Below are 17,133 nucleotides of genomic sequence, written 5' to 3' on the forward strand. Positions count from 1 at the left end.
TTTGACAGAAAAAAGAATGAGAGAGTGGAGAGAACACAGAAACATATTAGAACAGCAATGCGGGAAAGAAAAGGAAAAATAAAAGTTGTATGAAAGACCGCCAGTTAGATCTGAAGAAGTTGAACAAGTTGTGATGGAATACTTGGAAGAGGGTCTCCAAACAAGAGAAGAAACTGTGTTTGTGCTGACGTTATTCTGAGAATGAGAAAAATTAAGGTCACTTGTGTTCTTTTTTTTTTCTATCACAGAACGTTGATCCTTATTTGCGTAAACAAACGGTGTGTTTATTATTTTATTAAAATTGCATAAATCACATGGTTGTATCACTTTTTTTTCTCGTGAAAATGTGATGACACTTTATCTTGCAAAGGGGTGTATACCTAGCAAACGCCCACCCCCTACTTTTTCCCGAAAAATGTGCGGAGGGGGGTGGGCGTATGCTAAGGATTTTACGGTAGATGCATAGCAAATGTGCAAGAGACAGTGTGCGTGGAAAAACATGTTGAGAGAGAGAGAGAGAGAGAGAGAGAGAGAGAGAGAGAGAGAGAGAGAGAGAGAGAGAGAGAGAGAGAGTGGGTGGGGAGATTAATCATGCGTTAAGTAATATTGTCATACCAATATTGTACAAGTAACACAACGAATTAAAGATTGTCGTTTCCAACACAACGTTCAATGTGAAATGTACGATGTTACGATGTTATCACACAACACAAACTGAAAATCTGAATTGGGTGCAAAAGCTTTGCATTTGGAATTATTAATTTCACGGACTAAAATTATAATTTATACAAATCAAACACTATACCCTGACTCAGAATAATCTGTTGAGCTTTACCTGATGTTCAGACTGTATTGGCGGCTACCACGGAGATGGATGCAGAGACCAGTGTGGTCAGTGTGCGGACAACGATGTGTGTGACAAGGTCACTGGACACTGTCCTAACGGATGTCAGACTGCGTATCAACCACCATACTGTAACGCGAGTACGTACCTATCTTTATTTATTTCTTCGTGGATTTTTTTTCTTAACCCCTTGACTGCCTTAGGACGGGTATACCCGTCCTGCACTTGTGCATTATTTCCATGATTAGATACTAAAAACAGATTCTTGGTTGAATTTCTTTTAAAAATAACATAACATAGGTTTTACTTTTCTACCTACTGCCAGTTTGGAGCTAGAATTTTTTGTGAATTATTACACCCCGAACTCCAATATTCCCTGGCAGTCAGGAAGTTTTGATTGTCAGTATGGACAGGGTCGCCATTTGGTAAACACGTACCCACCCCCCAAAAAAACCAGATACAAGAATTAATTATGAACGCAAACACTGAAGCAGGAAAAGTTTTTTTTATTAAGCATATCTGGTCATCGCCGTGTGTAAAAGCTTGTTTTCTTTTTTTCTTTATCTGCGAAATCAATGTTAAACCCTAATTTATGATTCACAGAGGGCAAAATAGAGGATAAGCTGACCCAGCCCTTTCACGAAGGGCATAATTATCAGACACTTTAAAACTGACGATTTCATCTTGACGAAAGTCAATGTGTGCAAACAATGGCAGGATTGTCAGTGCGTGAATCTGATGCACGGATATGTCTGTTCAAGTTCCGATTCATAAATAGCCATGATAACTGCTGCATCCGCATGACACTATTTTCAGACACGAAGACCCGCGCCAGCACCATTAAGGACGGAAAACTGCAATTGTGCACGTCCGCGATACTGGGTAACAGTTTTGGGACATGAGTACTTTGACAAAAAGTGTCAATAATCAAACTTAAACAGGCTTGTCCACATACAAAACATCTGTTTTCAATCAGATATTCCAAAGACAAAAAATGGAAGGTTCCCGAGCATCTCTTTCATCACAACACATTAAGAAATTGGTGGGGGTGACTGCGTGAACTCAGTTAGTGTGCTTTGCGTACATTACAGAAGGAAACAAAACCAAGTGAGATCGGAAAATCGTCTGCGCTTATTGCTGATCATTCATATTTTTGAAATATCTATTGCTCAATTAATTAAGTAGATTATAATCCAGCATACAAAATAATGTTGTTGCTGTAAAGTGTGCGCGTTAGTATTATTCTCCTTGAAGCGTTTATGGAAACGAAAGTAACTTACGACAAGGCTTTTTTCAATTCCATCTAAATCTGAAATAACTAAGTGTTATATTATTTTCTGGGTATTTTTGGGAATAATGTGCCCTAATCTAAATTCATGTGCCCCAACAAATGATCTTTGGTGTTTCTGACAAAAACACCAGTGCATAGATGTAAGAAGCTTTGTTATGTCCCACTTTCGAGCGCCATTTTGAGGCAAACACGTTTTATTTTATCAGACAAAGTTGTCATACATCACATGAAACCATCAACTGAGTCCTAGGCTTTGTGAGAGCAAGTTTATAGACCACCAAAGTTAGTCACTCACTGATTTTGTAACTGTTACCCAGAATCGCGGACGTGCACTGCACACTTGGAATGTTTCCTGTTGTAATAGGCAGACTTCTGTAGCACTTCATTACCTTGCATTGTGCAGATTTGAAAATCCCTTCTCGGGAATGCACTACGAAACTTGCCCACTTAGGTCTGAGAGAATTTGGAGCAACGCTATAAAGGTTGAGCGGCCATCCCGGGTTTGGAGTCCACTTTTAAGGCACCGCTGTTGTATCTCACGTGTACCTTTTTATTTTTATAATAGCTTTATGTCTCTACTTTCGAGACTAATCGTAAAAGTGGCCCCGAGCAGGTCAACTTCTCACTCTATTCATGTTGTTTCATTGATAAGTGTGTCAACGTTTGAATTGTTGTCGTTCTTATCCTTCAGGCAGGTATCGGCTTGGTTTTGATGCCAGCGCTGTTAAAATATGTTCGACATCCTTTAATTATTCATCCGAACAATTTTTTATTTGGGGTGGAAAATGCAGTTGTAACCTTTTGTTGAAATGAATCAGGAGTTCCGGTTGCAAACAATGTAACTACATTGCTTCATCGCCTCTGTTGTATACCGCCCACTTAGTCACGGTTGTTGCTCCACTGCTTTCTTGTTCAGCCACGCGGGAATAGGAACGACCAGTCTCGTATCATATTCAAAGAGAACCGCCAGTCTCTCGTCACAGGCTAGCAATTGTAGTTAGCGGTCTAACCGCCCAGGGTCTTACGTGTCACTGAAGAGAAATGTGTTGCGAGGATGTTTTCTTTAGGAAGATGAGATGGGCGTTGGGGAGTGACTGTCAAGTCCTCATGAGGTCAGTCAGACAATACAATTGCTATGGCTCATATTCACCTGCATATTTTCCTTGTAATTCTACTTATCAATCCTTAAACTTAAGGAACACCTAGCGTTAGGGGTAGTAAAACACAATAGTGCAACACTTAGCATGGGTATTTATATTTAAAGTGTCGTTAAAGTAATACCTTATCTTAGATGGAACAACGTTTCAGATATGCCTATATAGCACTTGTACACGTTTAATTTGATGTTGTTTGTGTTTCTTGCTTGAACATATAGTTTGAAAAGTTGATACAGAGTTGATGTTTTTTTCCCTACCTACCAGTGAAGTAACTGTGTTATGTATTGTTCCTCTATCACTCTTCTTCGGGTTTAATCCTTTGTTGATTTGTTTACATATCCTTAATACAGGGTGACCCCCCAAAAAAGAGTACCCAAACAAAACGTCATAAACGTCATAAATTGAACAAAAATAAAGCAATCTTCATAAAATGTATTTACACACGACAAGTAGCGTCTGCATGATTTGCACAGAAAATGCTCCAAATTGTAGCGTTCTAGCTTGTCTTTCAGGAAAGTTATGCTCATATGCGGCGAGTTCAAGTTTGTTTGGGTACTCTTTTTTTAGGGTCACCCTGTATAATCTTAAGAATGTATAATGTCATCAGTAGTGGTTCCGTGGGTCTGATACCCTACACTCAAGTGTCAGTCAGTAACTTGACAATTAACACGTTAAGCATTATCTTATTTGATATTTTGGCGTCTGGCGTTAGCACTTCTTAAACTTGCAGAAACATTCCTTTTTGACAAAGTTTATAACTTTTTCCAGGGCTAACCAATAATCTGCTTGATATATGGAGAGAATAACACCAACTGGGTAATTGAGTGCGGGTGTAGATCTTTGTCATGGGGCCGTTTCTATAAAAAAAAACAATAAAAAAACACACACCTATATAGTGCTAGAAAGGTAATTCATTCTCCAACTGAATGCAACATTCGGCTTGATCGTGATGGACTTTCAACATTTCTCATTTTAGCGTGTGAGAACAAGACATACGGTGACAACTGCAGAGAACAGTGTGGTCGGTGTGAGAACTCTGCTGCCTGTAACGTCTTCAACGGTTCCTGTCAGGCCTGTGAGGGAAACTTTGCTCTTCCGTTGTGCAAAGGTACTGAGCAACGCTCTGTGTGCAAAATGTCTTAAACATTGGGATACCTAACGCGTGTTTTTTTTAAAAATGTGTGTGTGTGTGTGTGTGTGTGCGTGTGCCTTTTATGAACTAAAACCAATGTCGTGATGAAATACGTTTACTGAGAGAGAAAGACAGAGACAGAGAGAGACAGACAAATAGACAGAGAAAGAGAGACAGAGTGCTAGTGACGGATAGACAGACAGACAGACAGACAGACAGACAGACTAATCATACTTTAGATAATAATGTCATACCAATATTTTACAAGTCACACAACGAATTAAAGACTGTCGTTGCCAACACAACTTTCCGTGGGAAATTAACGATTTTACGATGTTATCACACAACACAAAATGAAAATCTGAAACGGGTGCAAAAGCTTTGCATTTGGAATTATCATTCCTGTTAATTTCACGGACTAAAATGATAGTTTATACTGCTAAAGAAAGTTTGTAGAGAAATACCCCCCCCTTTTTTTTTGCCGAAGTGATGTCGTATATCTTTTACTTCACAGCCTCAGAACAGAGCCAGGAAGGGTCGAGTCAGGGTGGTGCCATCGGGGGCGCTATTGTTGCTGTGCTGGTGATAATTGCTCTTGTTGTTGTTGGTGTTATACTTTTTAGGTATGTGTTTTTATTTGTGTTGGCCTGTAATGTGTAACCCATTTGCACCAGTTTCGCCTCATTTCCTACCTTTACGTTACGTGGTTACGTAGTTGCTAATGGCATTTAAAAAAAATTCATTTCATTTCTGTCTGGCATGCTATGCAACTGTGTTATTTCATTTTGAACCCTGACACGGTTTTGCTTCCATCAGCTCTGTTCAAATGCTTATCAAGCCAACTAAATAAGTCTGTCCAACACTTTATGGCAAGCATGAATCTAATCTCTCGGAACAAATACAAGAGGCATAACAAACACCCAGAAACAATTCTGAGTGTCACTACCTTCGTAACAATAACATGATAATTTGTCCTGATTCATATAATATGTGAATTTCATACGTTTCACATCCGAAGAAAAAATATCGAAAAAAGAAAAAGCCAACGAATATTATGATATTGGGCAAAGGTTAATGATTGAATATGAAACTGATTATTTCTTTCTTTTCGCTTTTACAGACGCAGGCGAAATCTGAAGAAGCAAACTTCCAGTTCATCTGGCACAAGTTCACAACCTGAAAATGGAAGAGACACATCTGAACATCCCTTCACCTCGCTTTCAAGCAAACCTGAAGGTAAGCCAGCTTCGTTGTAAATATATATGATATACATGTGACAAACAAGATGCCAGATGCAGATTGCATTTTGGTCTCTTCAATCTGTGCTTCTGTTCGTTCATGAATGAATTGTAGTCGTTGAGAAAAAACACTAATTCCCTCAAAACAGGTTTTTTTTCAAAAATATATTCGAAGAAAATGTCAAATTCGCACATCCTTCTTCCGACAGAAACGCAAGAAATCCCAACGGCCAAGCCGAGCGCAGCCGTCAAACCGTTCATCAAGGCAAAGACGACGAAAACCGAGAACGCCAACGCCGAGGAGAGCCACCACATATACGCCAACGCTCCCACAACAACTACACTGTCAGTGCCAACAACGGCAACAAACCCATCGAGGCTACCCGAACAGACCACTAAGTGTGTAACAGCTCCAGAACCACAGGTAACTGACGATGAAGAGGACGATGAGAGTACACCCATGGACGAAGCACCCGTGTACGGTAACGTTGGCAACGTGTACGCCCAGTTCAAGGCCACCAAGCCAGAACTTGACAGGATACAGAAGTACCTGGTGGGCAAACTGGCTTCCGGACAGCTTCGTGAAGAATTTCGGGTAAGTTATAATTTAACAGCTAATTACTTTCATTGATGAATATGTTGAACGTGTGCAAATATTGCACTGTCCAGTGGCTGAATGTGCATACGCTGTAGCAATGACAAATAGCGCAAGTATTGTTCTTGTAAATGGACACTGTATTATGCCTGAAAACAAAACATCATTTATAACGAGAATACTTGACGGGTAAACTGTAATGCTGTTTCATTTCAATGGCAATGTCTAAGAGTGGGAAGTGGTTATGTGTCCTATCCGTTCTCATCTGCACTCTGAACGAATGATTTTAGCCCACAGCAAAGTTTGACGCAATGCGACACATTTGACTTGACTGACAGACCGTTTCGAAACTGACAACGGTTTCAATTGGATACGTCTGCACTTGTTATATCCTTGGATGCTGCGCATGCGTAAAATGGGAACGCTTGGCACAGTTGTAGATGGCATGGCAGTGAAATTACTACTTCCAACATTGGTATGGAGTTTACCCATAGCTCTCTCTCTCTCTCTCTCTCTCTCTCTCTCTCTCTCTCTCTCTCTCTCTCTCTCTCTCTCTCTCTCTCTCTCTCTCTCTCTCTCTCTCTCTACCGTTTCTCTCTCTCTCTCTCTCTCTCTCTCTCTCTCTCTCTCTCTCTCTCTCTCTCTCTCCCTCTCTCTTTCTCCGAGATCTGTTTTCGATAGGCTCGCACAATGTCCCCAACAGCGTTCATGTCGTCTCCTGATTGTTTTCAGTCTATTGCCAAAACTGATGAAGATGCTGCCATTGCAGTAGGCAATAAGAAAATCAACTTCAAGAAAAACCGATTTGCTCAAATCATTCCATGTAAGTATTATTGAAAGGAGAGAGAGAGAGAGAGCGAGAGAGAGAGAGAGAGAGAGAGAGACAGAGAGAGAGAGAGAGAGAGAGAGAGAGAGAGAAACAGAGAGAGAGAGAGAAACAGAGAGAGAGAGGTGGCGCATGCAAAAGGCCTAGGAAAAGCTGGAGATTCAAGTGGAGAATTATCAACTGTTATGTGGTCTATGCAACGGTCTAATCAATAATTAAGCACACTTTGGAGAGATCGCATTCAACAGAAATACCAAAGTTTGTCTGAAACAATAAAAACACACACACACACTCAAAATTACAAAACTAACAAAACCAGGCCACCAGGCTAAGTGGCGGGCTTTTTAGCTTTACAGTTTTAATTCCATGAAACGATGACACAATTCCACCAAGCTCACTGATTGGTCTGAACAAGTAGCTGTATTACATGGGCACGAGCCTTTGTTTTGACCACGTTCCATTGATTACCAAAAAGACTTTTACAGTTACTAAACTCTTAGCATTAGGTATTCTAACTCTAAGCAACGCTACTGTACAGTCAGACCTGTCTGTAACGACCGCCCAAGGGACTGATTAAAGTGGTCGTTGTATAAAGACGGTCGCAAAGAAAAATTGAATTATCTGGAAGCAAATTCCACGTTGGTTCTTCGAAGTTGTCGTTGCGGACAGCTGGTCTCTTTCGAAAGGTGGTCACTATTGCACCCATACAATGAAAGTCAAGTGCGAAAGTATGATATCATTAAATAGCATAGTCTTGTTGGTAATTATTCTTGAATTCAGATTTGTGTGTGTTTTTATATATATTGCAAGACGACCAGTCACGAGTAATTCTGACAGACGGATACAGTGAAGGAACATCGACAGACTTCGTCAATGCCAGCTACATTTCTGTGAGTTTTGATTTTGGCAGGATAAATATTTAGAACTCAGAAAAGCATGAACACGTTTCTAATTAATATGTTAATAATAACAGCAACCAGTAAAAAAAAGAGTGTGCTTCCTTCCAGTCAATTTCAAGACTCGCTTGCAAAGAAGATGACTAGAAAGAAGCAAAGATTAGCATCTGTAAGAATTCTGTGTCAAAATAGTACAACAACTGGGTCTTTTCCCAATTCTTTGAACTTTCAGTAGTTAAGTTGCGTTCTTTAAGATCCTGGTCTTGTACGTATAAACATATATTTCATTGGTGGTGGTATTTGTTTCCAGGGATACCAACAGGAGAGCAAGTACATCGCCGCTCAAGGTATGTTGTTTTTCTTTCATACAACACACACAGACAATATGTAGAGGTGCTTTGCCCCACATACGATTGTTTGTGATTTAAATTGACACTGTTTTGTAAACTGCCTGAATAGGTCCAAGGGACAATACTGTGGGTGACTTGTGGAGAATGGTGTGGCAGGAGAAGATCACTCACATCGTCATGCTGACCAACCTCAAAGAACACGGCAAGGTGAGCTCTCTCTCTCTCTCTCTCTCTCTCTCTCTCTCTCTCTCTCTCTCTCTCTCTCTCTCTCTCTCTCTCTCTCTCTCTCTCTCTCTCTCTCTCTCTCTCTCTCTCTCTCTCTCTCTCTCTCTTTCTTTTACGCTTATCTCACAAGGTCGTGACTGTTTTATACTCGGTTTTTCGATTCCGTTCGTGACCCCCACCCCCCTTCTCCATTTCCTCGCCCCACTGTTCCCTTTGCAATGCCAATGGGCCAACGGCCTCAGCAAAATACACCACTCGTTCGTTCGTTCTCTAACGCTTATGTTAGTGAATCAGATTATCAAGGTGGCTTGTTTTCCGGTTATGTGCAGGACATAACATCAAATTGCTTTTATTGTTGGGGCTGTACGTGATATTTTTAGCTAACATTTATACAAACTGCTGTTTACAAATCACGTTGTGTAAAGACGCTTATATTAACTTCACCATTTTATTTGTCAAAAACCTGCGATTGTATGTAGACATTGTCGTGTCTAGCCCAAGTGCGAGTTGTACTGGCCAGAAGAGGAGTCCACTACAGAGACGTACGGCCCTGTGACGGTGACCACCACTCACATTCAGCAGAGAGACAACTTCTGTATCAGATCTTTCACCGTCACACGAGATGGGGATGGGGTGAGGAGAAATAACTCTCTCTCTCTGGCCCACCCGCGCATTTTTTTCTCTCGTGCATGCGTGTGTGTGTGCGTGTATTTGTGTGTGTGTGTGTGTGGGTGTGTGTTGTGTGTGTGTGTTTGTGTGTGTGTGTGTTTGTGTGTGTGTGGGTGTGTTGTGTGTGTGTGTATATGTGTGTGTGTGTGTGGGGGGGGTTGTAATGTTGTGTGTGTTTGTTTATTTTGTGTGAACCAGTGCCCATCTGTATTCCAGCCAATTTGACAATCTTGTTAACTTGACTTTGATGATAATATACACATTATTTTACTGAATATCTGAAGGGGCGCGAGTCAAGGAAAGTAACTCAGTACCACTACGTGTCGTGGCCTGACCACGGTGTCCCCTCGACTACCTCCCTTGTCAGGTTCTGGCGTTACGTCACAAGGGAGACAAAGCACGATTCTGCTCCCCTTCTGGTGCACTGCAGGTGAGGAGATCTATCTACACACGATGATCAATGCGACCGTCTGTGTCTGTGACCCCCCCCCCCCCCCCCCCCCCCCCGTAAAACCGTCGCAACAGAATTAAATGAAATGTCCATTGTCCAACATAACAACCTTTTACAGACTTTTACTAGATGAGCAGCAGACAATGGTGAGATTAAAAGAAGGACCAGTGCTTCAGTGGCTCCGAAATATGTGTAACTTAACTTTCTGTCTCCTTATTCGCGTCTTAACTATTTTTCTTTTTTAGGTTGGTTTTTACTTCAGGAAGACTTTATTCAGGCTTGCTTCTTTTCATTTGGTATCTACTGTATGTCATGGTCGTGATCATATCCCCTCTCCTTTAGTGCTGGAGTGGGCAGGACCGGAACGTACATCGGCCTTGACATTGGCATGGACACCGCAGTGAGTGTGGGAACTATTGACGTCATTCAGATCGTCACCCAGTTACGTCAGGAACGTACACTGATGGTGCAGGCCGTGGTAAGAAAATACAGCGTCTGCTAGCAACTGATAGTATTGCTCCGTTCTGCATCTTGTAAGGGGCCCATTGGCTCTCTTTCTATCTCTGTGTATTTCTCCCTGTCTCTGTTTCTGGCTGGCTGGATTGCTCTCTCTCTCTCTCTCTCTCTCTCTCTCTCTCTCTCTCTCTCTCTCTCTCTCTCTGTCTCTCTGTCTCTGTCTCTGTCTCTCTCTCTCTCTCTCTCTCTCTCTATAAAATAAAATTTGATTTGATTTGATTTGATATCTCTCTCTCTGTCTCTGTCTCTCTCTTTCTCTGTGTGTGTCTCTCTCTCTCTCTGTCTCTCTCTCTCTTTCTTTCTCCCTCTCTCTCCATGAAAAGGGCCCAAGGCCTACTCATTAAAATATTCAGACTTCAGACTTCAGACTTCTTTCTCTCTCCCCCTCTCTCTCTCTCTCTCTCTCTCTCTCTCTCTCTCTCTCTCTCTCTCTCTGAAGGAACATTTAGTGTAGTAATTAAGCCATTACTCTCTTTTTGTTCCTTCATTCTTTGTCTCTGTCATTGTGTTTCTACTTTACTCTCTTTTATCAATAAATACCACAGCAGTCAACGAACGGATGTATGTGTATGTGTGTGTGTGTGTGTGTGTGTGTGTGTGTGTGAGAGAAAGAGAGAGAGAGAGAGAGAGAGAGAGAGAGAGAGAGAGAGAGAGAGAGAGAGAGAGAGAGAGAGAGAGAGAGAGAGAGAGAGAGAGAGAGAGAGAGAGAGAGAGAGAGAGAGAGAGAGAGAGAGAGTTAATTATTCCTGCTCTCTTTCTAGATTGTCTACGCCAAATGATTGAATGTCATTGTTTTTTTTTATCAGGATCAGTATGTGTGTCTACACGAAGCGCTACTGGAAGCGTACACTGCACGTGACACAGTTGTCTCCCTTGATCAGTTTGACGTCATCTTCCCTCAACCAATCACTGCTCGCACTCCAAACGAGCGCATCGACAAAGAGTTCAAGGTATGGTTGTACAGCTTCCTGCAAGAGTTTGCCCTCTTCTGTTTGAACAGTTTCAATCAATTTGCAATATGTATGATTTAGTGCATAAGACGCTAGTTTTAAGAGGGATGTTATTTGTGTTTAAGAAGTGTACGGTATGTCTTGATGACGTGAATGCATAGGAGCCAATAATACTGATGAGTTCAAACCTACTTTAAAGCACGTACACATTGGACATAATCTGTAGACCATACATTGGTGTCTGCATGCCATCATAATCATGGTTTGCACAGTTTACGTATTGAATGATTGTCTACAACAGTTTGTACCGTCTCAGTAAATACCTTTGGTACATTGCTGTATGTTTCCTCTCGAGCCCATGGTATTTCTGGCCGACAATTCAATCTGCATGTCTTTTATTTTTATTATTATTTTTTTTTATAATTTTGTGTATCTGTCTAGACCCTGCTGCAGATGCAGGCACTGATGCCTGATTGTCGTCTTGACAACGCCACCCAGGAAGTCAACATGGCGAAGAACAGAAGCTCTGCCGATTTGCCCTGTACGTGCACATAAAGACATTCCCATTGCTGCGTGTTGAACTATAGATGTACCTATTTTCTCCTGGCAAATATTTAGTTGTTGTTTGTTTTGTTTGGTTGTTGTTGTTGTTGTTGTTGTTGTTGTTGTTGTTCTTGTTCTTGTTCGTGTTTTTGCATTTGTTTGTTTTGAAATGAACATTGCTTACTTTTTTTTTATTTCACAACGATTGTTGCAGATGTTCAAGATATTATATGGGAGAAATGGTTATTTGTATCTATCCCTTATGATTTTCGAAAAAATACCACGTTACTCGACAGCTTTGAAGGTCCTATAGTTTTCATTGTCTGTTTTATACACAGTGCTGCTGAAATTCCCCAATGCTCGCTATATCATTGAAAGATCCTGAGGACAACCTATCTTGAGAATATCAATTTTGTTTGTGTAACGGATCTTTTTCGAATGTAATTTTTTTCAGTGGACGATCATATTGTGTTTCTGACAGAACACGTGGCAGGTAGAAATCAGTACATCAATGCTGTCTTCATGCCCGTGAGTTGGATTCATTTTAACATTCTAATATTAGTGAATTTATAATGGTGTAAGAACATAATGCAATTCTTCACCCAGCCCAACTACACTTTTAGATGAATCCGTGACAGGCACGCACAGAACACTCTGTTTTCAGAAAAAAAAACTACTTACATAGAAAGGCGGGCCCAAAATATCATGTGTTCAAATACAGACCAAGCTCAATGCCCAGTATTTATGAGAGAAAAAGAAGAATGTTCAGCCGGACGGGCTGTAAAGGTACAAAGGCAGACACGCAAAAAACGTATGCTTTTGGAAACGGATGAGCCATTACATTATTACGACACGCTCTGTTTTCTGTGTTTGGGAAATACCTGTGTACTTTGTAATTATATTGTTTTTAAAACCCAAATGTTGTAACACTTCGTCACGTATTTCCAGACATTCCGTGACCCCAAAGGCAGCATCCTGACACAGCTCCCCCTGCCGTCAACACTGGTGGACTTCTGGAGACTGGTCTACGGAAATGACGTCACGACAATAGTTTCCTTGAGCTCACCTAATGAAGAACAGGACGTGAAAGTAAGAAGTGTTTTAAAAGGTCGATCTCGAACTTGACTTAGTCATTCCGTTCAGTTTTAGTTATACGACGAAGAGCGTGTTGCTCCGTTCATATCAACCCCGTAAATAATAGTTAAGTTTATCTCATCTCATCTCATCTCATCTCATCTTATCTCTTCATTGTTTTCATGTGGATTTATTATTACTCTGTCCACCAGTCGTACTGCCAGTACTGGCCACGAGAGCCCAGCAAGCCTGTGAAGAGTGGACCCTACACCGTCACGCTACAGTCACAGTCCACCGTCTTCACCACTCTCACCCTATATCACATCACCGTGCAAAAAGCAGTGAGTGCACATTCTATTTGTTCTCTTATTTTTGGTAGGTACTGTAAAAACTGATGATATACGCGTACGTGAAACAACCTGAACGCGATTGCTGAGTAAGAGAGAGGGGACAGTTAATCAAATGATACATAAACGATAAGATCACATAACTCTGTACATGGTATCTCACCCATCTGCGATGGTGTTCCTATTTCTGTTATTTTGAATATATCCGTATAAGACCATCCGTCACTAAGTTTTCTCTATCCGTCTGTCTGTCTGTCTGTCTGTCTGTCTGTCTGCCTGTGTCTGTCTGAGTCTCTCTCTCTCTCTCTCTCTCTCTCTCTCTCTCTCTCTCTCCATTTCTCTCGCCCTTTTCCCCCTCTCTCTGTCAATTTCTCTCCCTCTCTCTCACTCCCCCTCTCTCTCTCTCTCTCTCTCTCTCTCTCTCTCTCTCTCTCTCTCTCTCTCTCTCTCTCTCTCTCTCTCTCTCTCTCTCTCTCTCTCTCTCTCTCTCTCTCTCTCTGTCTTCCCATTCTCTCCCCCTCACTGTCTGCATCCAAAAATGCTGGTTCCTGCCAGAATAATTAAAACCAATTTAATCACGAAATTCGCAGGGTACGACCAGTGCGCGGTCACTGAGAGTGCTGCACTACGAGGGCTGGACAGGGGAGGTGGGGGGAGACACGTCACACATGCTGCAACTCGTGGACACACTGACCACCACACAGATGAAGGCTGACACCCCCACACTCCTCATCCAGTGCTGGTCAGTTGGAAGACAATACAATGCAATACAATACCATACATACAAACAATACAATACAATACAATTACAATACAATACAAGACAACAATACTTTATTATCTCAAAAGATAAATTACAAAGACGTTTTTATCAGTGTATTATTCAAAATGTCTTACAGAGATTACACTGTAGCCTTTTCTGATGTATCCTTTTGTACAAGCGACTATGTTTTGCTGTCACGGTATATGTTAAGTTGACTTTGAACAGACTTTGCAAAATATGCAAGGTACGATTTGTTGGAACTGAATTATGTTGTCATTTTGTAATATTTAGTAATGTGCTCATCGTTAACTGAACTGCATTTGTTAACACATGCTCTTGACTGTATATTGTTCACTGTGACATCTGCATCTTTATATCTCATTGTGACATCTGTATATGTATTGTTTGTTTGACAGCGATGGAGTGGGAAAGAGCGGTCTGTTCAGTGCTCTGTGTGATGTCATCAGCCATATGACGTATGACCGCGAAATTGACGTCTACATGACTGTCAGGCACATGCAGAACGTCAGACCCAGCGCTGTGACGTCACTGGTACGTACAATTGAAGTAAATCAATATGTCTACCCGCTTGTATTTCTTACTGGTTGTGTAAGCATAGCTTTTGTATATGAATACTTAAAGTATCGGGCCAGGTGGGCTGGTAAATTCCAAATACAGTTTTAGCTGTTTTTGTGCGTGTTAAATGTATTATAGGTAAACATTAAGGAGTGTCAGGCTGTGTGTAGCAATTTATTTTTTTTCTCAAGAGAGTGTAATTCACACTTTTTTAAGTTGATAGAGTGTAAGCCAGTTGTAATCTGTTTTGTTTGTTTGGTTATCTGGTGGTGATGGTATGTTTAAGGTTAAACAGATAGTGTTGACATCAAAAGTAATCTTTTTCGATCCAAAATATAATCTCATGAGTAGGCCTACATTCCGTTACCTCTTTGAATATTTTCAGACACAGTACCGCTACTGTTACGAGGTCGCTCAACAGCGGCACAGAGACATGAGTATCTACGCCAACACATGAATGACGTCATAGCTACACCAACACCTGAATGACGTCATAGTTACACCAACACCTGAATGACGACATAGCTACACCAACACCTGAATGTCGTCATAGCAACACCAACACCTAAATGCCGTCATAGCTACACCAACACTTGAATGCCGTCATAGCTACACCAACATTTGAATGCCGTCATAGATACACCAACACCTAAATGCCGTCATAGCTACACCAACACTTGAATGCCGTCATAGCTACACCAACATTTGAATGCCGTCATAGATACACCAACACAATGCAACCATTTAAGATTTCTACACGAACAGCCAAAAGTAGGCTAATGTCTTCGCCAGTACCATATCTTTGCGAACAATGTGCATGATGTTGTCGCGGGTGCCATAAGTATCCAAGCAAGTGTCCTCCTAGTCACGCCAACCCATTTGTAGTAGCACGTGAACGACTAACCTCTCTGCTGTATAGGTCACATCACATGAACGACTAACCTCTCTGCAGCGCTGTACAGGTCACATCACATGAACGACTAACCTCTCTGCAGCGCTGTATAGGTCACATCACATGAACGACTAACCTCTCTGCTGTATAGGTCACATCACATGAACGACTAACCTCTCTGCTGTATAGGTCACATAACATGAACGACTAACCTCTCTGCAGCGCTGTATAGGTCACATCACATGAACGACTAACCTCTCTGCTGTATATGTCACATCACAAGAACGACTAACCTCTCTGCTGTATAGGTCACATCACATGAACGATTAACCTCGCTGCTGTATAGGTCACATCACATGAACGACTAACCTCTCTGCTGTATAGGTCACATCACATGAACGACTAACCTCTCTGCAGCGCTGTACAGGTCACATCACATGAACGACTAACCTCTCTGCAGCGCTGTATAGGTCACATCACATGATCGACTAACCTCTCTGCTGTGTAGGTCACATCACATGAACGACTAACCTCTCTGCTGTATAGGTCACATCACATGAACGACTAACCTCTCTGCAGCGCTGTATAGGTCACATCACATGAACGACTAACCTCTCTGCTGTATAGGGCACATCACATGAACGACTAACCTCTCTGCTGTATAGGTCACATAACATGAACGACTAACCTCTCTGCAGCGCTGTATAGGTCACATCACATGAACGACTAACCTCTCTGCTGTATATGTCACATCACAAGAACGACTAACCTCTCTGCTGTATAGGTCACATCACATGAACGATTAACCTCGCTGCTGTATAGGTCACATCACATGAACGACTAACCTCTCTGCTGTATAGGTCACATCACATGAACGACTAACCTCTCTGCAGCGCTGTACAGGTCACATCACATGATCGACTAACCTCTCTGCTGTATAGGTCACATCACATGAACGACTAACCTCTCTGCTGTATAGGTCACATCACATGAACGACTAACCTCTCTGCTGTATAGGTCACATAACATGAACGACTAACCTCTCTGCAGCGCTGTATAGGTCACATCACATGAACGACATGCTGTGACAGTGTCACGGATATTCTCGACCAACCCCCGTCGTGGCGTAATTTGCACAATATCAATCTCCAGTCGTTAATTTTATGAATCCAAAGTAGTAATTGTAGCTTCCATAACATGATTCTGACTAGATTTCAATTTGTCAAAATTATGTTTAATCCCGTGTTTTTAAAAGTGCGTGGGATGACTATTCTTTGTGTTGCGTTTACTCCAGGAAAATGCAATACCGATTTCTTGGTACATTTTTGAATTGCAAAGATGTGTGTAAGTTGTCGTGTTTTGTTTGTGTCTTTTGCGTTGTGTTCCTTTTTCTGTTCTTTATCAGTTATCACTTATATTGTACGAATGGCTCCTTCTGTAAATAAAACATGTTTTTGTTCCAATCTTTCAACACAGCTTTGCTATATTCTTCAGTCGTGATTGCCTTTTTTGTTTGCTTGTTTGCATGTGTGTTTGTTTGTTTGTTTGTTTGTGTCTGTTTTTATGATGCTCGAACGCCATGCTTTGTATTTTATTATGATTTCTAAAGCATTAAAACATCCAAATATAACTTGTATTAACTCTGTGTGTGTGTGAACGTGTGCGTGCTTGTATGAGTGTGTGTGTGTGTGTGTGTGTGTGTGTGTGTGTGTGTGTTTGCGTCTGTGTGTGTTTGCGTGTGCGTCTGTGTGTGTTTGCGTGTGTGTTTGTGTGCGTGTGTGTGTTTCTAGAGTCGGTT

The 17,133-nt window shown here is 41.4% G+C and overlaps 1 protein-coding gene across 3 annotated transcripts in view; it reads left to right on the forward strand.

The window, feature by feature from the left end:
• Positions 1-15,979, forward strand: part of LOC138965146 (receptor-type tyrosine-protein phosphatase kappa-like) — a 31,171-nt gene extending 15,192 nt beyond the window's left edge. For 2 of the 3 annotated variants that reach the window (XM_070337270.1, XM_070337269.1), the window contains exons 8-27: positions 847-984; positions 4,269-4,400; positions 4,939-5,047; positions 5,545-5,660; positions 5,872-6,257; positions 6,990-7,080; positions 7,894-7,973; positions 8,290-8,326; positions 8,439-8,536; positions 9,050-9,187; positions 9,508-9,653; positions 10,017-10,152; positions 10,997-11,140; positions 11,582-11,681; positions 12,138-12,211; positions 12,632-12,772; positions 12,970-13,098; positions 13,695-13,846; positions 14,284-14,419; positions 14,829-15,442. In XM_070337270.1, coding sequence (XP_070193371.1) covers positions 847-984; positions 4,269-4,400; positions 4,939-5,047; positions 5,545-5,660; positions 5,872-6,257; positions 6,990-7,080; positions 7,894-7,973; positions 8,290-8,326; positions 8,439-8,536; positions 9,050-9,187; positions 9,508-9,653; positions 10,017-10,152; positions 10,997-11,140; positions 11,582-11,681; positions 12,138-12,211; positions 12,632-12,772; positions 12,970-13,098; positions 13,695-13,846; positions 14,284-14,419; positions 14,829-14,900 — 2,555 coding nt within the window. In that variant the 3' untranslated portion in view covers positions 14,901-15,442. The other variant, XR_011455334.1, reaches the window with a different exon arrangement.
• The last annotated feature ends 1,154 nt before the right edge of the window (positions 15,980-17,133 follow it).

Source organism: Littorina saxatilis, linkage group LG4, assembly GCF_037325665.1.
Source record: "Littorina saxatilis isolate snail1 linkage group LG4, US_GU_Lsax_2.0, whole genome shotgun sequence".
NCBI classification, from domain to species: Eukaryota; Metazoa; Mollusca; class Gastropoda; order Littorinimorpha; family Littorinidae; genus Littorina; species Littorina saxatilis.